Here is a 23,578-nt window from a genome sequence, read left to right as displayed (position 1 = left end):
TTTGAGACAATCAGTTGTGTTATGACAGGGTAAGGGTGGTATACAGAAGATAGCCCTATTTGTTAAAAGACCAAGTCCATATTATGGCAAGAACAGCTCAAATAAGCACATCATTACTTTAAGACACACAGGTCAGTCAATAAGGAACATTTCAATAACTTTTTTAAGTTTCTTCAAGTGCAGTCGCAAAAAACATCAAGCACTATGATGAAACTGGCTCATGAGGACCGCCACAGGAATGGAAGATGCAGAGTTATCTCTGCTGCAGAGGATAAGTTCATTGGAGTTCACTGCTTCACAGTGTTCAAGTAACAGACCCATCTCAACATCAACTGTTCAGAGGAGACTGCGTGAATTAGGCCTTCATGGTCGAATTGCTGCAAAGAAACAATTACTACAGGACACCAATAAGAAGAGACTTGCTTGGGCCAAAAAACACGAGCAATGGACATTAGACCGGTCGAAATCTGTCTTTTGGTCTGATGAGTCCAAATTTTAGATTTTTGGTTCCAACCACCGTGTCTTCTTGAGACACAGAGTAGGTGAACGGATGATCTTCGTATTTGTGGTTCCCACTGTGAAGCATGGAGGAGGAGGTGTGATGGTGATTTGCTGGTGACACTGTCAGTGATTTATTTAGAATTCAAGGCACACTTAACCAGCATGGCTACCAAAGCATTCTGCAGCGATACGCCATCCCATCATTTGTTTTCAACAGGACAATGACCCAACACACCTCCAGGTTGTGTAAGGGCTATTTGACCAAGAAGGAGAGGGAGGGAGTGTTGCATCAGATGACCTGGCTTCCACAGTCATCCAACCTCAACCCAATTGAGATGGTTTGGGATGAGTTGGACCGCAGAGTGAAGGAAAAGCAGCCAACAAGTGCCCGGCATATGTAGGAACTCCTTCAAGACTGTTGGAAAAGCATTCCAGGTGAAGCTGGTTGAGAGAATGCCAAGAGTGTGCAAAGCTGTCATCAAGGCAAAGGGTGGCTACTTTGAAGAATCTCAAATCTAAAACTATATTTTGATAATGTTAAACACTTTTTTTTGTTACATGATTCTATATGTGTTATTTCGTAGTTTTGATGTCTTCACGATTATTCTATAATGTATAAAATAGGAAAAATAAATAAAAAATCTTGAATGAGTAGGTGTGTCCAAACTTTTGACTGGTACTGTATATTTAATTAATTAACTTGAAGACTATCAAGTGAGATTAGCATGTTTACATAAAAATAGTAATGGACATCGCAAGTATCTTGTCAGTTTGTTCAGCGTTGTGATATATAGAATGCCATTTACATTCATTGGGTTGGTTATGATATGCCTTTTCCTGAATAGAACTGTCTACAATGTTCCGTTTTTTTAATGACTTCTAGTTAACTGTCTGGCTTTTGCCATTGCTGTAGATGAGATATCACTCCCAGATGTTTTATGTCTGTGCAGTAAATGTCATCCTATCTGCAAATGCATGAACCCCCTGTGTGTTAGCATGGTCTCTTATGGACGTCAAGGTTTACATTTGGATCGAGTTATCCCAAAATAGTTTCTCTTCTTGTCCTGGGTGGCTGCTTGCGTGGTCTGCTCACGCTTGCAACAAACTGAGCAATGTCGACTTGGTCTAGCAGCAGGTGAATTGTCATTTTTTGATTACGTGTCTACAGTCTACTTATTTATTCACCAGCTACAAAAGCTGTGAAAAGAAAGCCTGACTTTTCCTGTCTATGTCTGAATGCCTCTGATCATTTGGTTGTCAGTTTGTTTGAGTATGATATATCTGTGTCTGTTCGTGCCCCTCAACTTTCTGTATTGGGGTGATCCACCCCAGGTCGTGCTCTTCAATGTGTTCTTTGTGCAGTTTGATCTGTGAACCTTTCTCTCTGACTGACATTTGTATGGAATAGTGACTGACTTGAAGAAGATATGTGATATTTACATTCATTCAATACTGTAATAAATTATTTGAAAATTATATTGAATTTTTTTATGTAGGTAAAAACAAAGGAAAACTATGGCATGAGGTGTAATGTGTTTAGAAAAAACAAAGATGTAATCAACTCAAGTTGACCTTATTGAATATAGTTGATTTATTTTCAATGCTTACTGTGTCTGTGTAATCCTTTTTTATATGAGAACTTGAACGCAAGTAACAGACATTGACAACAACTTACATTACAAGTCATTGAGTAGGCTGCCATTCAAGACTTTCTCTCCTTATACAATGAACAAAAATAAAAATGCAACATGCAACAATTTAAGTTCCAGTTCAAATAAGGAAATGAGTCAATTGAAAACAATTCATTAAGCCCTAATCTTTGGGTTTCACATGACTGGGAATACAGATAAGCATCTGTTGGTCACATACCCTTTTTAAAAAGGTAGGGGCATGGATCAGAAAACCAGTCAGTATCTGGTTTGACCTATTTGCCTCATGTAGCACGACCCATCTCCTTCTCAAAGAGTTGATTAGGCTGTTGATTGTGGCCTTTGGAATGTTGTCACACCCCTCTTCAATGGCTGTGCTCAGTTGCTGGGTATTGGTGGGAACTGGAACATGTGGTCGTACACGTCGATCCAGAGCATCCCAAACATTTTCAAAGGATGATATATCTGATGAGTATGCAGACCATGGAAGAACTGGGACATTTTCACCTTCCAGCTTCCATTTGTACAGATCCTTGCAAGATAGGACAGTGCATTATCATGCTGAAACCTGAGGTGTGAATGGGCCTCAGAATCTTGTCACAGCATCTCTGTGCATTTCAATTGCCATCAATAAAATGCAATTGTGTTCATTGTCTATAACTTATGCCTGGCCATACCATAACCCCACCTCCACCATGGGGCACTCTGTTCACAACATTGACATCAGCAAACCACTCGCCCACAAGACGCCATACACGCTGTCTGCCATCTGCTGGTACAGTTGAAACCGGGATTCATCCCGTTTAGAGCACACTTCTACAGCGTGCCAGTGGCCATCGAAGGTGAGCATTTACCCACTGAAGTCGGTTACGATGCCGAACTTCTGTCAGGTCAAGGCCCTAGTGAGAACGATGAGCACAGATGAGGGCTCCCGAGTGGCGGAGTGGTCTAAGGCACTGCATCTCAGTGCTAGAGGCGTCACTACAGACCCTGGTTTGATTCCTGGCTGTATCACAACTGGCCGTGATTGGGAGTCCCATAGGGCGGCGCACAATTGACCCAGCGTCGTCTGGGTTTGGCCAGGGTAGGCCATCATTGTAAATAAGAATTTATTCTTAACTTGTCTTGCCTAGTTAAATTAAAGTTAAATTAAAAGATGAAAATTTGAGACAAATAAGCTTTGTATGCATATGGGACATTTCTGGGATATTTTATAACAGCTCATGAAACACTTTAAATTTTTTTGTTCAGTACATCTCAATCTCAAAAATAATTCAATATATGGAGATTGTAGGTATAAAATCAAGACTTCTCTCAAATCTGTATGGAAGATTGGGGGCAAGGGGATGGTCAGTTGCCAAGGCCGATAATAACCATCATAACCAATGTGAAGAAAAACACATGACCTCACTGTAGTGGGGCACGTTACTGCGCAAGTGCATTCTTGCACGGGTAGTCTGACAGAACAGCGAATAGGTTTGTTGCCTAGTGAAGAATTTGAAATCCAGTAAAATAAATAATCAAAATAAGAAATACTTTAAGATTGACTACGTTTCGCCCATGTTTTATTTATGTAAATTGAGCGGACACTGATAAATTAATCGCGGAACTGTTTGGGGATAAAGGTAATCGCACGGACGCCATTGTTTACTTGAGCAAGCTAGTTGGATAACGTTGTTTCTAGCTAGCTAGCTACATTGTCTCTGGTTAATTTGAGTATGACACTAGCGATAAAATTGTTAGCAACACAGTATAATAAGGAAGAAGCATTGTCAGTGAGATGGTGAGCAACGGGCTATTGTCGTCTACCAATATTTAACTAAAACAGCGAGTGCAGAAATGGTGCATATTCATTACGCCGATTCTGCTGCAAAACGTTTCGTAAACGGAAGCCAATTGTACGAAACGGGGCGGGACCTACCTGAATTTGTCCAATATGAACTCTCGTTTAGCTGTTAGCTTCCGTTTGTTTCTTAAACGGATTCCGTAATGAATACACCCCTGGCTAGCTCGTTTTCTTGCTTGTATTTATAGCTAACGTTAGCCAGCTAGGTTATTTATATTAGTAGCTAGCTTCATACTCTCAAGCTCAGCTCAATTTTCCTATGTATACTTTTCAACCAACTTTAGCTAGTTAGCTGGTTCACGGTGTCTCCCTCTTTCCTCCAGGTGGGGAGATGTCATACCACTCGTCTTCTCGCAGCTCTTCTCGTAACACCGATTGCAAGGTCTATGTTGGCGACTTAGGCAACGGTGCTGCCAAGGGTGAGCTAGAGCGGGCGTTCAGTTACTATGGCCCTTTACGCACGGTTTGGGTGGCCAGGAACCCCCCAGGTTTCGCATTTGTGGAGTATGAGGATGCCCGTGATGCAGAGGACGCAGTTAAAGGCATGGATGGAAAGTGAGTAACTTTATATTTATCTGCACATTTCACAGCCCATAATGTTGTCACATCAGTTTATATATATTTTGGTTGAAGTGGTGTTTTCAGTTTTGGGATATTAATTGTGATTCAGGCATTACTCTTGCAGACTTTGCCCAGTATTACACAATATTTTCTTTCATACCCTGTTATCACTAAACTCTGCCCTCTTTCCCTACCTCAGGGTGCTGTGCGGCTCTCGGATCCGTGTGGAGCTGTCCACTGGCATGTCACGGAAGACCAAACATGGCCGCCCCAGCCGCCGCCACTTTGACCCTCAAGACCGCTGCTACCAGTGTGGGGACAGGGGCCACTATGCCTACGACTGCTACCGTTTCAGCAAGAGGGGAGGAGGTCGTCGGAGCAGGTATTCTACTTGCCCAATGTCTGCTTCTGATATACAGCCAGTAGCAGTCATAATTCTGCATAAGGCAGGTGATGTAGTTTTCCCCTTATGCAACATTGTTCTTATTACTTCAAAGTATCATTTGGTGTGAGAAAAATGGAACTGTATTATGTTGAGAAAAACTATGACACACAGACAAAATTTGCTGACCTGGTTGGATTCATCTATACTGCTGAGGGGCAATGCTGTCCTCTTTGTTTCACTACTGTGGTTACATATTAGAGCAGGGGTTCTTAAACCTTTTCATCTCGAGACCCAAATGAGAAATTGACTGTCCTCCCGTGACCCAAATCGTCCTCCAATCCAAATTAAGTAGAAATAGTGTGTGGTTATAAGATGTATTCTCATAACTCCCGACCAACCTTTCACAGAAAAACCCTGTATTAGAGACCTCAAAGCCTGTTTCTTGTATTCCAGATCACGCTCTCGCTCCCGGTCTCGTTCCGTCTCCAGGTCACGTGGCAGCCGCTATCGATCCCGCTCCCGCAGCAATGACCGGTAAGTCAACAGGGTTTCTCCTCCTACCTCCTGCTTTTCTACTGTCATTCAAACCTCTCCCTGTGCTGATACTGGTCTCTCTTCTACAAAACAGCAGCAGGCACCGCTCCCCATCTTATCCCAAACGTAGGAAGAGGTAAGAGTCTACGGGTAATTTTGCATGCTGATGACATTTATTTTTTACATTTTTTTATTGGTTTCATAGGAAGTATAGTTTCATTTGCATTCTGGGCAAACCTGTTTGATCATCCCTTTTGTTCCTGCAAATGTATTCATATGATTGTTTTAATTTATCTATTGGCTTCAAAACATGTAATTTTCTTGAAACACTTCACCCTTCCATAATAGGTCTGGTTCCCCAGTGCGGTCAAAGTCCAGGACCTCTGTTAGGAGGTAAGCCATTTTGGAATAACAGTTGCACAATACTTTCCTTTGAAAGCTGACCTGTCTCTTGATCCCATCTAGGTTGGTGCCAGCGCTTGAGCCCCCATGTTTTTTTGTGTTGCAGTCGTTCCCGTTCTCGGTCAGGGTCCCGGGCCAGAGGGCGTTCTGCGTCTCGCTCTCGCTCCAGATCCCGCTCTCCCAGCCATAAGAGGAATAGGTAAGAGTTCTTCCTCGTCAACCCATACCTTCAAAGCTGTTACTGCACTGTGTAAATGCCATGACTTAGCCCATATTGTACAATACTGCTAATTATACTTAATTTGGAATATTGTTTTGCAAATGTGCTGGAAGCCTCCCTTCTCCCCCCACCTATTTAAATCATAAAATCACATTTTTCAAAGATGAGTCCACACATTCACTCAGCTTAAGTATACTGCCATCTGTTAGACAGGGCTAGGTGTGATCAGGTAAGTCGTGGGTAGCTGCCCCCTCAACCTCAGACCAGCCTCCACCCGAAGTCTGCTGAGTCGACCTTCCAGAACGCACAGAGCGACAACTCATCAGAGAGATGGCTGCTGCAGGAGATGGGGCCAGGGATGGGGAGTGAAAATAAATAGTCAGGGACTCTAACGCACCCCAAGCTAGAGTGAGGAACACTGCCCCACCCCCAAACCCCCCCCTCTTTATCTTTTACAAATACCTGATTTTAATGTTCTTTTCTCTTGGAGGTCCCTCTCCTAGAATGACCAGGCCAGACCTTGATTAGCTTCAGAGAGTCGCACACAGAGCTGATGAGCCTATACTCCGAGACAGAGGGGCTGTTTGGGTGACGGCTGGGGGGAGCGGGGCTCTTCTCTTTTCTCTTCTCCCTCAGATCCAGCCTCAATTTGATTAGCTTCAGAGGGCGAGAGAACCTCAAAAACCCAAAAGAGAAATCTGTCGTGATCAGACTCCAGTGACCAATCGCATCAGGCCTTTTTTTAAAGAGAGAGTGTGGGGAGTCGACTGACTGCACAAGCACTTACCAGGGTCATCCCTTGCGGTGTTAACGTCCTCCCGGAGGGTGACAAGGGCTGACAAGAAATCAGCCTACACCACGCTGGTTAAAGAGGTCGTCCGACGCACGTTTTGACGAGACACATCCATCCTACGCGCGCACACACAGTTGTTCCACCCACCCCACTCCCTCCCAGAACCCACGCACCACAGACCTGAACGCTGAGCCGAGTTCAGTCGACCAGTTAAGGCCCCCTCCCTACAGAGCCCGGCCTCTTGCTTAGCTTCTGAGAGGGTGAGAAAGGAGAGCTGACGAGAGATCAGACTTCAAGACCCTCCGAGTGTGTCTTCGAGTTCTAGCATCCGTCGCTTCTCTGTACATGTTGTTTCTGCCACTGTCTCCAAAGGTAACGAAAACCCAAGAGTCAATGTCATTCATGATCAGAACGCAGACGTATAGTCTGATACTCCCTAACATACTGTACACTAACATTCAACTATACAGAGCATGCACTGTCAGAATCCACAGGTGTATGTGTGTGTGTTTCTGTCTGGGTGGGTGTATGAGTGTTAAGTATTTGGAATACATTACATATTATCCTGGGTGTAGTGATAGTGTTTTATTTTTTAGGGAGCATGTAGCTGATTTACTTACTTTGATGGTGGCTTGTCCTTATACTGTATATTAGGTCAACCTATTTGAATGTTTGCGCTGTTCCCTTTGGTTTTAAGTAACTGTCTGCACATAGTTTACCATATCATGGTAGGATTCTAAAGACTTGGGCTTGAAAAAGGCAAGTCTTTTGCCATTTATTTGGTCGGTATTTGTTTTGGGTGCCATTCGTAAAGTTCTGGTCTTTTGTCTATTTGTGTGAAAATGCAAGGGAGGATTTTAGCACCTCAAACCCCCTTTAAAACATCCTAGTCTCTCAACACCCAGCTCCTCCATTTACTTGACCTCTGGAACTTTCACTTGTTGGCTTAATTATGCTAAATTTATTAGGGTTCTCCCTACATGTTATATCATTCGTGGAAGTTGCCGATATCCAATGAAGCTGTAATGTGTTGTATTTATAAAGTATGAAAGTGACTTGACTCTGTGGGACAGAGTTCATTATGGGCCAGCAGTGTTGGAGCTGTGATTGGTTCTGAGATGGGTGCCGGGCTAGTTATTGAGAGGACATGCTGGGACAAGATGGGTGCCGGGCTAGTTATTGAGAGGACATGCTGGGACAAGATGGGTGCCGGGCTAGTTATTGAGAGGACATGCTGGGACAAGATGGGTGCCGGGCTAGTTATTGAGAGGACATGCTGGGACAAGATGGGTGCCGGTCTAGTTATTGAGTGGACATGCTGTGTCTGCCCTGTACTTACACCTCTCTCTGTCTGTTTCAGTCGTTCCAGATCTCCAAGCCAGAAAAAGAGCCCCACCCCAGGCGAAGATTGATTTGAAGACTAAACTCGTCCCCATCCCCCTCCAACCAACTGGCTTTAGCCTTGCAGCTATTTGTTTTGTCATTGTTCCCTGCATTGATTAGAATCTACCCCTTCCTCTTCTGATGCTGTGTAATTACTCTACAGGATTAGCTTTATATCTAACCCTGCATGCCTTACATGATGTCACATTCCTAAAATGTCTCTCCCGTATGTCCAATTTTTTTTAAATTTAGCAAAACAGTTCAAATATCTAATTTCAGAAGTGGGATTTGTGAACCAGAACTTTGTATTTGTTCTTATTTCCTATACTATATTCAGTGTGGCATTGTGTTCAAGAGCTGTAACAGATGTACTTGAAGTTTTGCTTTCCCTGGCTTATGACAGTAACAGATTTTGGAATAAATCTTGACACGTTAATTCAGTGTTTTTGTTTTACACGTTGAGAACATATACAGAATGTGTCTTACATGGAGATGTTTTATCGTGAAAAGGGACATTACATGATATACTTCCCATCTACAATGGTTTGCAGTCAATTTGCTTTCATTTTCAAACTTATGCCCTGCCCCACCTTATCACGTTTGGAAAATTTGTTGACATGTGGCCAACACCGTCATTCATGGTTATTTTACTTATAGCCCATTGTCAAGATGGGACTCTCAATCATGGCCTGATGTGATACAGCCTGGATGCGAACCAGGAACTGCAGTGACCGCCTCTTGCATTGAGATGCATTGCCTGGTGCATGTCATCTTGGCTCTCCTTTCAACCTTACTAATTACAAACCATTATCAAAAAGATGTAACTACCTAGATCACTCACCTGAACTGAAATTGTATTGACTGTCGAAATAAAATGGTTAATCTTGTTTACTTTATTTTTACAGATAAGTGCTCAATACAGTAGTAGTGGGTTGATCTCTGACCAGAAGATATTCAGAAAGGCTTGTTTTGTGCATTTTAACTGGTCGTAGGTTGATGAATACATTATTGACGTGCCTTTTAGGCCAATTGGAAACCGTAGCGGACTCTTCAAGGCGGGCCCATATGTGTGACTGTTCAGGACTTTCCCGTCCATTTCACACCGTCACCGCTACCAACCTTTTTAACTGGGACAACATGGCTATGGCAGGCCGTTATTACGAAGGCGGCAGGGCAACGAAAAGACTAAAAACCAACGACGGAATGGCAACGGTAAATAATTAATTCTGATATAATCTGCGTTAACAATGAAATGAATTTAAACGCATTAATTTAAATGTAATCTTTAGTTGTAAAAAAAATAATTTCAGTCTCATGACGCGGCGTTACGAAAATTGATTGCACCCAGTAACGTTAGCCCGCTCTCCCGTGTTCCACGATGTTAAATAAAACCACAAGTATTTTTCTTGTAGAATAACTTTCAGTCTATTTTATGTTTAGCTTAAATTATTTCCAGTAAACATGCCGCTATATAGCTTGTTAACTGGCTAGCTAGTTCGGTTAATATTTTTCCAACCATTGTCTAGCTAACGCTAGCTAGCCTTTTTTCTTTTAAATGAATGGGAGTGTTCCATGCAGGCCACGCCATATCTTATGGTAGCTAGCTAGTGGTAGCGTAACGTTATTGCTTTGTTCTAGCCTAGTGGCTTCGTTTTGCCAGGCTCGAACCAAAGAACACGAGTCGGTGTTAACTTCGTCTCGGGCCTAACACCCGTGCCAATGTATCCAACAAACACCGACGTCTCGGGCATAATCACTTAAATAAACTTAACTAGATTCATTATTGACAGGTCCATTGATTTAGCCGGTAACTAACTTTAGCTAACGAGCGAATTAATTCGCTACTTCTCGAATATGCATAACCTTCTGAGACCACGTTCTCGTAATATTACGGATAACAAAATACGTTTCCTCATTAATATTCCCCGAATGTTTTGCTGACTAGTTACCCCTATTTCATGACATGTTGGTAGGTAGTTAATATTTCCAGCCAGACTAAATTCAACTCCATGGTGAAGGAAGTTTGATTAACTCCAGCAATGGAGTTTAGTAGAAAGCAGGCTACGTCGATTCGCCAAGGTCAATACTTCAAACCATTTAAATTGAAACGCATACCGTGTACCAATGTTTGGTCTCTGTGGTTGCATGCCTTTGTTTGCCCGAAATCCACACATTTTTAATAAAACATCAAATACAACCACCGGTTTTCGTTGCGATTCAATTGGCACATGCGCAAACAGTCGGTGGTTGTATTTGATTAACGTTTATTGGGTGTGGATTTCAGCAGGCACCTAACTGCAGAGGACACAAGGTAAGCGTTTCATAATTTACAGTTTCGAAGTATTGACCATGGACGAATTGATGTAGTCTGTGCTGAATTACACAACGTTTGGTATCTGCTCAACTCCATTGGTGGAGTTCATAAACTTATTTTACCATGTAGTTGAGTTTATTCAGCTTGCCTCCTGCTATGAGCTGACCAGGAAACATGAGTTTATTGCTTGAATTTAGTTTACCCATTATTTTTTGCAGGAAGGCTATGATGACCCACATAAGACCCTTCCCTCTCCAGTTGTGCATGTGAGGGGCTTGGTGGATGGCATTACAGAAGCTGACCTTGTGGAGGCCCTGCAGGAGTTTGGAGCTATTAGGTGATGAATATGCACATTAATTGACCATCTGCTTTAAAAATAAATACAAAAATTCTCTCGACAACTGAGAAATGGCCTTCGCTTACAATGCACACATTTCATGGTCCAATTTTGCTCCACGCAAACACAATCCAACCATTTTATAGTTAGCCATTACTGGTTTAACAGTACCCATCTTTACCTTTGCAGAGCTTCTATTCTAACACTTGATTCAACTCATGTTCCAGATGAGTAGCTATAATCCAAGCTGAAACAAAAGCCTGCTCACCCAGAAGCAATCCAGAGGAGCAAAGCAAATAAAAAAACTTTTATGCATCCTTTATTAATATAACCTTTTTGTTTACAGCTATGTGGTTGTTATGCCCAAGAAGCGTCAGGCCTTGGTTGAGTATGAGGATTTGAATGGGTCTTGCACTGCTGTGACGTATGCGAATGACAACCAGATCTACATTTCCGGGCACCCAGCCTTTGTCAACTACTCCACCAGCCAGAAGATCTCCCGGCCAGGCGACCCGGACGATTCTAGAAGTGTCAACAATGTGCTACTTCTCACCATCATGAACCCAATCTACCCCGTTACCACGGTAAAGTGCTGGCCACCTTTGCCCAACCTGTTGATTCTGTTGTGCTCAATATTATTTCTGATAATTTGAATGTCTTAACGTTTACAGGATGTCCTCTACACTGTCTGCAATAACTGCGGCCCTGTCCAGAGGATTGTTATCTTTCGGAAGAATGGTGTTCAGGCCATGGTGGAATATCCTTTGCTGCAAAATAAATTTTTCAGAATGCAAAATAAATTTTTCAGAATGACTTATTTTGTGAATCATTTGAATGCCCGCAGGTAAGCCTTGGTGAAACTAAGACTGCTGGAATTTTAAGTTGACATACTGTTTACATACCAAATCAGGAAACCAGCAGTCTGGAACATGTCATTTGTTTGTAGCACATGCTGTGTGTGATTAGTGATTAACCAGATGTATTTTTACTAGCACAAAGAGACTTGTAAACAAGGGCTTGTGCAATAAGCTCCGGAATTACTAGAACGTGTTATGGTGTCTGTGCGACGTACTGTTCTCAGAACTAGTCTGCATGACCTTTCCTTGACTCTCAACACATTTGATTCAGTGCAGAGTGCACAGAGGGCGAAGGCCTCCCTCAATGGGGCAGACATCTACTCTGGTTGCTGCACACTCAAGATTGAATATGCCAAGGTAGAGGAACATGCACATTCATAGCCCCGAACAGCTTCTAGTGTTCCATGATATGGACTTGAGAAAATGCTTTGCTTTGGAATTAATTTGTATATTCTCCCACAGCCAACTCGTCTCAATGTGTTCAAGAATGACCAGGACACTTGGGACTACACCAACCCCAACCTGAGTGGTCAAGGTAACGCACACAGCCATCTGTGGTCCTTGCTGACACTACCAGCACCCTTACTGCCACTGTGGGGGATGGAAGGGGGGTTGGATGGTAGACCTTCAGGGGTAATGCCACTGAGCACAGGAAATGCTCCTTTAACCAGATCAATGTTCACTGGGCTGGGTTGGTATCTTTCTCTCCAGCTGTTATATTGGTTAAGCAAATTACAGTTAACTCTTACATGGGGCTCCATTTCAGTGGCATTATGACTGAAGTGCTGGTGTGGTCCTCTGGTGATGCACCGTCCGTCACACAGCCAAACACGCTAGGGATGCAAGGAGCAGCTGAATGGCCAGATATTCTTCACTAGAGACTACAGTTGTTGCTCAAGGCTTTTAGTTGCACACCTAATATAAAACAGGATGCGCCCTTACTTGGAACACCCCGGAGTAAACTCCTTAACCTCAACCCAGTGCTATCAGATCTAAAGATATGTGGTCACTAAGTGTACCAACTCAAAGTCCTGCAGCTTTTCTAGTTTGGCGACAACTGACTCGTAGTAAAAACTACCTGACAGTCATTTGTTCCTCATTAAATGTGAGATAAGGAAGTGTTCTAGGATGTTGCTCATAAATCTCGCCACTGATCCATTAAGCTCTTACTTTCTTGTCTGAATACCTGCTTGATGGCACCTCGGCAAAGTCTGCTAGACTGTGTTATGCCTGTGTAAAAAATATATTGATTGCTCTGTTTTTGCAATGGCAACCAATCTGATGCACTGCCCATGGATACGTCAAGTTGTAAGACTAGACAGTTTGAGCAAAAATACCTTCCTGTTTACCCACTTGAGTCTCTTGTGAAGCTTGCTCTACCAACAGCCAATTGCTCCTTTCATTCCCAGTGCACTCGTCAATGTATAGATCTGTACATCTATACAGGCTACTTTAAGCATTGAACATAAACAGCCACTCTAGCTTCTCGTCGGAACACGTTGGAGCAACACATTTCCATATATGCATCGGAGACACATTGTTGCCGTCATCAACACTACTCCCAACACTACTCCTGCCGTCAACACTACTCTCAACACCACCTCAACCTCCACCGCTCCTACTTCAATAAGGACACATCCACTTTCTGTACCAAACAGAAGGAACACTTAGGACATTGGGGATGGATAGACTGCAAGACCATGGCAGCAGACATGCTTTGATAAACTGACATTTCCCCCCTCCCCAATCCATCTCCTTCGTGCCGCAACAACATAGCTCCAAAGTCACGAAGACATCCCCTATACCTTTTCTATGGCATGACACATTTTCCATGGGGAGTTTTGTTTGCTGGTACATTGGCACTAAGCTGTGCCTTCCACACCATCCCAATTTTGAGACCCCAGCAAGACATGCCTGACACATTGAAACATGCCATCACCCAGATCTCACCTGCAAGTCATCACCTTACTGTTGACACGGAAGCTTTTTGACTGATACACATCCACAGGAGACCCACCTTATAAAGACAACATCCAGAGACCCGTAGTGACGCGCGCATGCTCACACAAACACAAAACAGATGAACCATACTGATACAAACCAGTTGCTCAAGACTACACAGTCCTGTCCTGTTCTCTGTACCTGCCTGCCTTTGGTGGTGCAGGTGGTTTTGCTCTCTTGTGCCCTGCTCCTGATGTTTAACACATCAAACACTACTCAAAACCCTCCGCTCCTGTTGCTGCACTGACTCCATAGATGATTCGCACCGTCACTGTCAGGCTGTAGCCAGTCACATGGGAAGGAATACAACAGACAACTGATGAAGACACTACAAACATGAACAAGCATACGCACATTCAGACAGACCACATTTTTCTCCTCATATATGCATACCTCATGGAGTCGGGTGTTCTGTTTTGCCTCTTTCCCCCCTCCTTTCCTCCCTATACTGTTTTTGCAACATGCATCCCTGTTTAGTTTCTCCATCTTTTTCTGAATGCAGCTCTCTTGTGGAAATTTGACTTTTTTAGTTCCTGTGTAACACCTTCCATGTGACGCAGGTCTGGCAATTTGCGCCTAATGAGGACCCAGGTCTGATATGTTCCAAATGGCTGCTTTGCGGCCTGCCATTGGCAAGGAGTGTGTTCGATAAGGCACTTGGAGAGTGGACCACCAACCACAATTGAAATTGCCACAAAAAGGCCAGAAATCCAACCAAAGGTGGAAATGTTCTTCTAAAGGGGAGTGGAGTAAAAGATGAAAAGGATTTAAATGAAAACGGAGAGAAGTAATGGACCAACTGCCAAATAACAGCAAATGTCTCCAGCCTCAATCTTTGTCCTTCAATATATCCATGCTGTAAGTAAACTGATCCCCAGTTTGTTACACAACACACATTCCCATTTCTTACACTCGGGATGTCTTCAAAAAGATTGTCCTCAAAGTTGTTGTTTCTTTTTTTTCTGTATTTATATGGCATTCCACTCCCTCTGTTCCTAGTGCCACCATATTTCAAAGGTGACCTTGTAGTGCATTCCCTGTGGGTATTTTGTCCACCGTTGAAGACTTGTCTGAATAAAGCTGGTGTTTGGGTGGCTCTCCACTAGGAGGCTATATGTATTTTCACTTTTCGAGACTTGTAGACAGATTTGAAATGTGATGCTTTCTTGTTTAACCTAGTTACAATATGAAGATAATGGACTGTGAATGTATTGAAATAGTTTACATTGTAGAATGTTGAAGCAGTCGAATTTGTCTAATGCGCCAGTGATGTTTTTCTTAATTTCTCAACTATCCATGTGTAGGTGAGTGTGTTTAATCTGGCCTGAATTTAATGTGTATGAGATGTGTACCTGTACAGATGCAGAAGCTGATGGCAATGGGAGCAATGCTGGAGGTGTGTTTGCAAACTTACGTTGGCTTCATTCTCACCCACCTCATTCTCCCTTCTACCATATGCTAACAGATTTCAATTGGATGATGTAGCTAGCTTTCAGGATTCTTAGCGTTTAATTCATTCTTAGCTGTTGTAAAGACAGTTTGTTTACACTGAACTCAAGATACAAAAAAATCACCTTTGGCATCTGAATACCATGACTGAACCAGTAGATACACAGTACTATGTAGATTTTATTTTTTGGTCTTGTTGGTGTTGTTAATATTCAGTAGTTATTACGCTTAGTGTGCTTTCTCTAGATGTGTTTTTCTTGTGTGCTATCCTTAATTCTAATTGAACATCCGCTACTGTGCTGCATTGTAATGTCTCCTGTTTCTTGCCAATTTATCTATTGCTCTTCTCTCTTCCCCTCTTTTTTTCTGCCTCCTGCCTTTATCACCTCTCAGAAGATGGGAGTGCCAACCCCAACAAGCGTGTGAGGGCGCCGGCTCTGCTGGGAGACCACCCTCCAGAGTACGGTAAGGCTCTTAGACCCAGGGGAAGACACGTGCTGGCCTTTGTAGTGCTCTCCTCACACTAAATTCACCTGCGAGGTGCAGATGGTGGGTTAAAAATGGGTACCCCACAGTGGCAGCGAAGTGGTGCGGTGTAGTCAATTTTCTTAGCTCATCTGGTAATGGAATGTGCCACCCTTTTATCAAAACCAGATGTTTTTACACATGGTGGGGTTAACCTCTTTCTTTGGACATCTATCCTTTGTTCCAATCAAGCCATGTTCCCTGTATGATATTGTGGTCCCTTGTGTTTCTAGCGGGTGGTTACCATGGATATGACGAAAGCGGCTATGGCCCCCCACCACCTCCACATTACAGCGAGGGCCGTCGCATGGGTCCTCCCATGAGGGGACGAGGGGGGGCACACAGCTACGGCGGGGGACCTGGCTACGGGCCCCCCCCTCCACCCCCTGGCGAGTACAGTGCCCACGCAGACTCCCCTGTAGTCATGGTCTACGGTTTGGAGCCTGCCAAGATGAACGCCGACAAAGTGTTTAATGTTTTCTGTCTCTATGGCAATGTGGAGCGGGTAAGTGTGGAGGGAAAGATGGCAAGCCATTGCAGATATTTCAATAAGATGCTGCTGCTATTGAGTTACCCTGTGCATCTGGTCCCCTACCTCAGGTGAAGTTTATGAAGAGTAAGCCAGGAGCAGCCATGGTGGAGATGGGAGACTGTTACGCTGTAGACCGGGCCATCACTCACCTCAACAACAATTTCCTTTTTGGACAGAAGCTCAGCGTCTGGTAAGATGTTTATCGGAAACGCCTGTTCATTCAGTGCCTTGTCATTTAAAGTTGATGCTTAATCTTATTCGCTGCCTCTTGCCATAATAAGTGACTGTTCTGTGAGGCTTGTACAAGTTCAGTCTAATGCTCTTTTCCCTTTGCAGTGTGTCCAAACAGCAGGCCATCATGCCTGGTCAGTCTTACGAGCTGGAGGACGGCAGCACCAGTTTCAAGGACTTCCACGGCTCCCGCAACAACCGCTTCACCTCCCCAGAGCAGGCTGCCAAGAACCGCATTCAGCACCCAAGCAATGTCCTTCACTTCTTCAACGCCCAGCCAGACTCATCCGTTGAGATTTTCACTCAGGTGAGTCCCAAAGCACATCGGGAAACCACTTCATGTATGGAGCAGTGAAATAAAGACCAACATGCCTACAAAAATAATCAATTGATTGTTTTCTTTTCAGATCTGTGAAGATGTTGGTGTCAAAGCCCCTGCAAATATCAAACTTTTCACAGGAAAGAGTAAGTGTACACTTGAGCTTAACTTTGGAACTACATACTCTTGTATGAATGACAGTGGTGCTAAACTGAATTGGACTGTCTTATCAGGTGCAGGTCCAGGTGAGCGCAGCTCGTCAGGGCTGTTGGAGTGGGAGTCCATCAACGACGCCATGGAGGCCTTGTCCATGATAAACCACTACCAGATGAAGAACGCAAGTAAGTGTTTGAAATCGAAGCCTATGTATTAAAAATATCACGGTTTTATTCAAATGGTGTGGTGATGGGTATTTTTTAGTTTTCTAACCCTTTCTGTCTTTCTCTTCAGCTGGCCCGTACCCATATACCCTCAAGCTGTGCTTTTCTACCGCTCAGCATGCAACCTAAATGGCCTCCAGGATCATGGATAATGTTCCACAAACTGTCATCCCTACAGTCTTCACCCCTATTTTGACCTTGTGTGTTTTAGGCCGTTAGTGAGTTTGTCCGCAGTTATATCGATTTGTCCTATTTCTTTGATATTGAGCTCATAAAAGCAAGGTGTGTGTGAGAACTGGTAAATGACAGATAATTTGAATTGTTTTTATGCCTGATGGATGAACAAGGAAAGGCTTTTGTATTGTTTCACATCTTTTATTACTCCCCCCTTTTTTTTTATTGCTGCTTACCAGTTGTCTGTATTTAGAGGAAGGAGAGTTTCTTTAGTTGTGAGAAATAAAACTCAATTTCAAGTAGTGCATCTTTTGTTACAGCCCTCAATAAATAAACCTCTTTATGCCAGTTAACAACTTTGTAATATCATTTCACTGAATAACCAACACAACTACGGTAATAATAATTTAATCTAGTATTTGTTCCGTTATTGAACTATTCCGTTAATAAGGGCTAGAAAAGCGACCCTGTCCTTCCCCTTTGAATGCCGCATTTGGACGATTCCTAGATGCTGTAGCTCAGAAATTGTACAAAACCAGCATGCCAGCTAGTTTAGTGGAACAACTCTTGAGATTGTGTTCATAGCATGCGCTCTTTGCTCACAGTAATAGTAAATACCCTTATCTGCTTTCTATACCTTTGGTACTTGTAGCTATAAGCTTTGAACAACACTACATTTTACTTAACAGCCAGCTAGTTGCGGCAAGTACACCGACTGCGCCTTTCATTTGTTTCTTGCTCTCGAGTTTGATTTAGTCGAAGGGCTATGGCATTCATTATCAGATCAGCTCTCGTGAAAAGTAAGTACATTTATTGTGAGTTTTACGATGCAGTGCTTTGTCAGCTCTAAAACGTAGCTAAAGTTAGCTAAATGTGCATTTTGTAGGTCGCATCCGTTCAACTAACGTTAGCTACTTAGCAAGCTCCAGTACTAGCAAACTTAGGTTAGGAAGTAGCAAACGTAATTGGTTAACACCAGAGAATAATTCGAGACTCGGACCAGAGCCTATAGCCTGCTAGGTAACTTATTTTTTTACATAGATGTCAACACTTAGCTAGCTGGCTAAGTAACGTTAGCTAGCTAATTACCTCCAGCTAGTATAAACCGTGTTTGGTTAGCATCTTGGCTAACTAGGTGAAAGGTGACTACTATGTAACTATTCTGTATAGGAGTGGATAGCAAGGTGGTTTAGGTCTAAACCGTGCAACTGACTATTAGCGGAAATGTGTTGCTCTCATTCAATATGAATTTGGTTTTGTTGTAATTCATTGTTATTCAATCACCCTCCCTCTCATTTCGGTGCTGATCATCAGACAGGAGTTTATGGCTTCCAGGTCTCAGTGCTGTAAGGGCCGTATCCTCTCCGGGGGGCCCCACTCCTCCTTTTACCACCCTGTCTGTCAGTCAACCTGCCACTGCTGTCACTCACATAGAGCTGCACCGGCCAGAGAAACGCAATGCCATGAACAAAGCCTTCTGGAGGTAACATCTGTCCCAAACCAGTGGTGGAAAAATAACCCAATTATCATACTTGAGTAAAAGTACCTTAATAGAAAATTACTCCAGTAAAAGTCACCTAGTAAAATGTTGGTTTCAAATATTTAATTATTAAAAGTGAAAGTATAAATCATTGCCAACCAGATGGAACCATTTATTTTTTGTTTTGTTTATGGATAGCCAGGGGATCACTCCAACACTCAGACATAATTTACAAACTAAGAATGTGTGTTTAGTGAGTCCACCAGATCAGAGGCAGTAGGGATGACCATGGTGTTCTGTTGAGAAGTGTATTAATTGGACCATTTTCCTGTCCTGCTAAGCATTCAAAATGTAACGAGTACTTTTGGGTGTCAAGGAAAATGTATGGAGTAAAATAATTTCTTAAGGAATGTAGTAAAGTAAAAGTAGTCAAACATATAAATAGTAAAGTGCAGATACCCCAAAAAGCTACTTAAGTTGTACTTTAAAGTATTTTTACTTAAGTACTTTACACCACTGGCCCAAACACTACTTGAACACAGTTGAAACTTTCCCGCCTTTCTAATTGTACTTGTAACTCAGCACAACAGCACTGTGTTCCCTTATGAATGCATGTGCATCCTATATTTCTTTGAAAAAATACATTTTCTTCTTTTAACCCTGTCTTCCACCATACATCCATCCTCTTTCAGAGAAATGGTGGAGTGCTTTACACAGATAGCTGAGGACCCGGATTGCCGGGTGGTTGTCGTCTCCGGTGCAGGAGACGTCTTCACAGCTGGTAAGAGAATTATGTTTCCCAAAAGCTTACAATTGTCTCAGGTTGAACTGAGTGCTACTTATCAATAGGCTGTGCCAACAGTATACCAAACATAGCAATATACCAGTAATAAGACCGATATACTGTAACCTCTGTTGCAATATGACTGTGTGTAGGCATTGACTTGATGGACATGGCCAGTGAAGTCTTGCAGCCTGAAGGGGACGACATGGCCAGGACTTCCTGGAACATGCGACGCATCATCGCCAAGTACCAGGAAACCTTCAGCGTCATTGAAAGGGTCTGTATATGAACTTGTGAAGTACTTACTCCTGCACAATAGGTTAGGGGTTGATAGTGAACAAGTAAGAAAATGCATTCTCTTTCCCACTACCTCCTTTCTACTTGTAGTGTCCAAAGCCAGTGGTTGTGGCAGTGCAGGGAGCTTGTGTTGGAGGAGGTGAGTTTTGGTGGTATATTACTGATTTGCTTGTGACCGTGAGGCCTTGCAAAGCTTTCATATATTATTTACAAAATGTGACTGTTTCTTCTCCGGTGAAGGTGTTCTGTAATACAGCTGTAATGGCTTGTCATGTTATAACATGTACGTGTCCTGTTAGGAGTGGATCTGATCACAGCCTGTGATATCCGTCTCTGCACTCAAGATGCCTGGTTTCAGGTGAAGGTAAGTGGGCTTAAATACTCCTCAGCCCCAATGACCGTCTCCATGAGGACCAAGGTCCAGGGGACATCTACAGGTCTTTGCAGACTTTACGTCAGATTCAGCCTTTTTATGATTATCACGTCACACTGCGATCAACCTGGCCAGATTGTACAATTTGCTTCAGTTCTGTCATCACATTCTGCGATTGGTTTGCGAGGCTCCGTCAGCCGACGTAGGATACATCAACTGCAGCGGTGTATTTCATCTGCGCATGTGCCAGCAGCGCAAGCCTCACTATGCTTATGCCCGAGTGAAGTGAGTTTTGAAAAACGAAAAGTATTCATCTAAAAATAGCTTTCACACACACACTTCATATGTCAAACTCACAATCAAATAAGCTTCCCCAAAATAACATGGTCACTGTGGTAAAGCGCTTATTTTAATTGGCCATTTTGAGCATTTATCAAAATCCAATTAGGTAGCCTGATATCAGATGTCATGTTAACAAGATTATTATGGGAATCTAACTTCTTGCACTGCATGAAAACGTTTAAATCAAACTATTATATGAATCTGACTATTCACTCTTGTATTATTGTGTGCATACTCAGTGCCGGCTGTGTTCCTATGGGTCAGTCACCAGGATCGGCTCGTAACATCAGCCACACTACACGATAAAGGCCCAAAAATTTGGACACAGCCAGAACTTTGTCGAAGACTACGACCGCACGTATTGGTACTTAATCGGCAGACCTAGACCCTGTTAAGCTCAACGAGCCAAGACGTAGTGGTACTGAACCAGCAGACCTAGACCCTGTCACACCACACTGAATGAGCCAAGAAGTAGTGGTACTGAACCTGCAAACCTAGACCCTGTCACACTGAACGAGCCAAGAAGTAGTGGTACTGAACCTGCAAACCTAGACCCTGTCACACTGAACGAGCCAAGACGTAGTGGTACTGAATCTGCAGACCTAGACCCTGTCACACTGACCCTGTCACAATCTGCAGACCTAGACCCTGTCACACTGAACGAGCCAATTCGTAGTGGTACTGAATCTGCAGACCTAGACCCTGTCACACTGAACGAGCCAATTCGTAGTGGTACTGAATCTGCAGACCTAGACCCTGTCACACCACACTGAACGAGCCAAGAAGTAGTGGTACTGAACCTGCAGACCTAGACCCTGTCACAATGAACGAGCCAAGAAGTAGTGGTACTGAACCTGCAAACCTAGACCCTGTCACACTGAACGAGCCAAGACGTAGTGGTACTGAACCTGCAAAACTAGACCCTGTCACACTGAACGAGCCAAGACGTAGTGGTACTGAACCTGCAAACCTAGACCCTGTCACACTGAACGAGCCAAGACGTAATGGCACTGAATCTGCAGACCTTAGACCCTGTCACACTCAACAAGCCAAGATGTCCAACGATCAATTATGACCTAAGAATTTGCCCACGACGTGGACATTTTGTCTGGGATGGCAAAATCGTGGCATAAGACAGCTAAAATCGTGCCGTCTACAAAGGCCGTAACTGGTATCTGTTGTCTGTAGCAACCACCAGGTGGACAGAATGATAAGGCAGAATGATAAGAAAAATATACTTGTTAAATCTGCATAAATCTGTATCTCTGAGTGATGTGAAAGGTCTACCTTTCTTACAGGAAGTAGATATTGGCCTAGCAGCTGACGTTGGAACTCTGCAGCGCCTACCTAAAGTCATTGGGAGCCGGAGGTAAGAGCAAGCATTTGATATGCGTTCATTACACCGTAATGCTGCGTGGTAGTCCCTCTGCTTGCATTCATAAACCAAGGAACACTGGGTGCTTCCCTGTATTGTTCTGAAGAGAGATCCCTTATCATATGTATCATCTTCTTTCCTCTCTAGCCTGGTGAATGAGTTGGCTCTGACAGCGAGGAAGATGTATGCCGATGAGGCCAAGGAAAGTGGATTAGTCAGGTATGAAAACAACGTGTGCGTGCGTGTATTTGTTGTGTATGTGTGTTGGGTACTCATACACTCTTTTTCTGTGTAGCCGTGTATTTCCGGACAAGGAGGCGATGTTGGCTGGAGCTCTTGAGATGGCAGGGGAGATAGCAGGCCGCAGCCCTGTGGCTGTCCAGGGAACCAAGGTCAACCTGATCTACTCCAGAGACCACAGTGTGGCAGAGGGCCTGAACTACATGGTGAGGCTCAGTACTTACAAGGATGCTCACAACACCACACACGTCACCGTGGCAACAACATAGGCTATCAAGAACACAACCCAGTATAGATAACCATGTCTCTTAAACAAGCGTAGTGTTCTGATAAGGTGGGTGGGATTTTTAAAAAGTAGATGTCATTGGAAGTCCAAAATCTGAAATGTAAAAAATGAAAAAAGTTAGAATGAATTACACAATGAGGCTGAGATTTCAGTCTGTCTCTCTCCTGTCTTCAGGCAACGTGGAACATGAGCATGCTGCAGACGGAGGATGTCATGAAGTCAGCTGCAGCCTCCATGGAGAAGAAGAGTCCTAAAACAATAACTTTCTCCAAGCTCTGAACCTGAGGAGCAGAAAGAGGCTGAAGTGCAGTTTTTCTTAGGCGAGGGGGAATGGATGGAGGGGATTATCTACTGAACTAGTGGATACAATTTGTATGTCTCTGCGTCCAGTATTAAGGAAGTTTGAGGTAGTTTTGGGCGTTAGCGATAGCTTACATTAACGTTAGTGCTGGAAGTCTTTGCTGTACCCGAAGACTTCCAGTCTTTGCGCTCTAGCATGCTAGCTGTACCCGAAGACTTCCAGTCTTTGCACTAAGCTAGTTAACGTTGGCTCGCAAATCTACCTCGTAACTTCTTTCATACTGGACGCAGAGACATGCAAATAGTATCCACGAGTTCATCTGGGTCGGTTGATAAATGCCAAAATGACCAACTATCCATTTAAGCTAATATGAAAAGGACTTATTTTGCCTCCTGACTCCAGCAGATGCATACGTTTGTGTTGGTGCCTTGTTGTCTGTCAGAATCACCCAAAGCAGAGCTGTCTGTAAACTAAAGAGTTAGGGGCCTCTCTCTTGCTAGCTCCGCATGCAGGATTCAGGTTGGGTACTCTACCAACCAGCCTCACACTTTTGTAAATCTATAAAAATGATTGCATCATAAAACCTTTTTTTATTTTTTTTTATTTTTATAAAAGATGAACTGAGCCTAAGGGCCCTGTTTCAACATGTTAAGTGTTTGTGCTGAGTTTTAGGCTTTGTGCATACAATTCAATACCTAAATGTGAAG

General features: G+C 43.4%; 3 protein-coding genes across 6 annotated transcripts; all 3 read left to right on the top strand.

Moving 5' to 3' along the window:
* The first annotated feature begins 3,565 nt into the window (after positions 1 to 3,565).
* On the top strand, positions 3,566 to 8,710 carry LOC112265286 (serine/arginine-rich splicing factor 7). Of its 2 annotated transcripts, none has more exons than XM_024442437.2 (8): positions 3,566 to 3,775; positions 4,320 to 4,551; positions 4,757 to 4,939; positions 5,396 to 5,476; positions 5,571 to 5,612; positions 5,825 to 5,869; positions 5,985 to 6,077; positions 6,589 to 8,710. In XM_024442437.2, exons 2-8 carry the CDS (start codon positions 4,328 to 4,330, stop codon positions 6,599 to 6,601), a joined length of 681 nt encoding a protein of 226 aa, XP_024298205.1. In that variant the 5' UTR covers positions 3,566 to 3,775; positions 4,320 to 4,327; the 3' UTR covers positions 6,602 to 8,710. The 2 variants fall into 2 exon arrangements, with proteins under 2 accessions (XP_024298205.1, XP_024298204.1); XM_024442436.2 differs by having other exon boundaries at positions 3,567 to 3,775; positions 8,252 to 8,710.
* A 620-nt stretch (positions 8,711 to 9,330) lies between these two features.
* Positions 9,331 to 17,746, top strand: LOC112265283 (heterogeneous nuclear ribonucleoprotein L). Of its 3 annotated transcripts, none has more exons than XM_024442431.2 (14): positions 9,331 to 9,486; positions 10,807 to 10,925; positions 11,272 to 11,509; positions 11,597 to 11,682; positions 12,043 to 12,139; positions 12,245 to 12,317; positions 15,144 to 15,179; positions 15,629 to 15,697; positions 15,991 to 16,262; positions 16,358 to 16,479; positions 16,626 to 16,827; positions 16,928 to 16,985; positions 17,073 to 17,180; positions 17,290 to 17,746. In XM_024442431.2, exons 1-14 carry the CDS (start codon positions 9,340 to 9,342, stop codon positions 17,346 to 17,348), a joined length of 1,686 nt encoding a protein of 561 aa, XP_024298199.2. In that variant the 5' UTR covers positions 9,331 to 9,339; the 3' UTR covers positions 17,349 to 17,746. The 3 variants fall into 3 exon arrangements, with proteins under 3 accessions (XP_024298199.2, XP_024298197.2, XP_024298200.2); XM_024442429.2 differs by having other exon boundaries at positions 15,626 to 15,697; XM_024442432.2 differs by lacking the exon at positions 15,144 to 15,179 and having other exon boundaries at positions 15,626 to 15,697.
* A 122-nt stretch (positions 17,747 to 17,868) lies between these two features.
* Positions 17,869 to 23,528, top strand: LOC112265285 (enoyl CoA hydratase 1, peroxisomal). The gene is made up of 10 exons (XM_024442434.2): positions 17,869 to 18,193; positions 18,708 to 18,876; positions 19,566 to 19,654; positions 19,810 to 19,934; positions 20,045 to 20,093; positions 20,254 to 20,318; positions 21,968 to 22,038; positions 22,192 to 22,263; positions 22,340 to 22,490; positions 22,745 to 23,528. Exons 1-10 carry the CDS (start codon positions 18,160 to 18,162, stop codon positions 22,847 to 22,849), a joined length of 930 nt encoding a protein of 309 aa, XP_024298202.1. The 5' UTR covers positions 17,869 to 18,159; the 3' UTR covers positions 22,850 to 23,528.
* Positions 23,529 to 23,578: the final 50 nt, after the last annotated feature.

The sequence above is a fragment of the Oncorhynchus tshawytscha genome, linkage group LG13 (genome assembly GCF_018296145.1).
Source record: "Oncorhynchus tshawytscha isolate Ot180627B linkage group LG13, Otsh_v2.0, whole genome shotgun sequence".
NCBI lineage: Eukaryota > Metazoa > Chordata > Actinopteri > Salmoniformes > Salmonidae > Oncorhynchus > Oncorhynchus tshawytscha.
This window is presented reverse-complemented; position numbering and strand designations above follow the sequence as displayed.

Excerpts from the sequence above, each read along its gene's own strand:
- LOC112265286 (XM_024442436.2), top strand. The coding sequence starts at position 4,328 with ATGTCATACCACTCGTCTTCTCGCAGCTCTTCTCGTAACACCGATTGC. Across the intron at positions 5,477-5,570 it reads CGCTCCCGCAGCAATGACCG|CAGCAGGCACCGCTCCCCAT; the intron begins GTAAGTCAACAG and ends TCTACAAAACAG. Across the intron at positions 5,870-5,984 it reads TCCAGGACCTCTGTTAGGAG|TCGTTCCCGTTCTCGGTCAG; the intron begins GTAAGCCATTTT and ends TTTGTGTTGCAG.
- LOC112265283 (XM_024442429.2), top strand. The coding sequence starts at position 9,340 with ATGTGTGACTGTTCAGGACTTTCCCGTCCATTTCACACCGTCACCGCT. Across the intron at positions 15,180-15,625 it reads CAATGGGAGCAATGCTGGAG|AAGATGGGAGTGCCAACCCC; the intron begins GTGTGTTTGCAA and ends ATCACCTCTCAG. Across the intron at positions 16,986-17,072 it reads CAAACTTTTCACAGGAAAGA|GTGCAGGTCCAGGTGAGCGC; the intron begins GTAAGTGTACAC and ends CTGTCTTATCAG.
- LOC112265285 (XM_024442434.2), top strand. The coding sequence starts at position 18,160 with ATGGCATTCATTATCAGATCAGCTCTCGTGAAAA. Across the intron at positions 20,319-21,967 it reads ATGCCTGGTTTCAGGTGAAG|GAAGTAGATATTGGCCTAGC; the intron begins GTAAGTGGGCTT and ends CCTTTCTTACAG. Across the intron at positions 22,264-22,339 it reads AAGGAAAGTGGATTAGTCAG|CCGTGTATTTCCGGACAAGG; the intron begins GTATGAAAACAA and ends TTTTCTGTGTAG.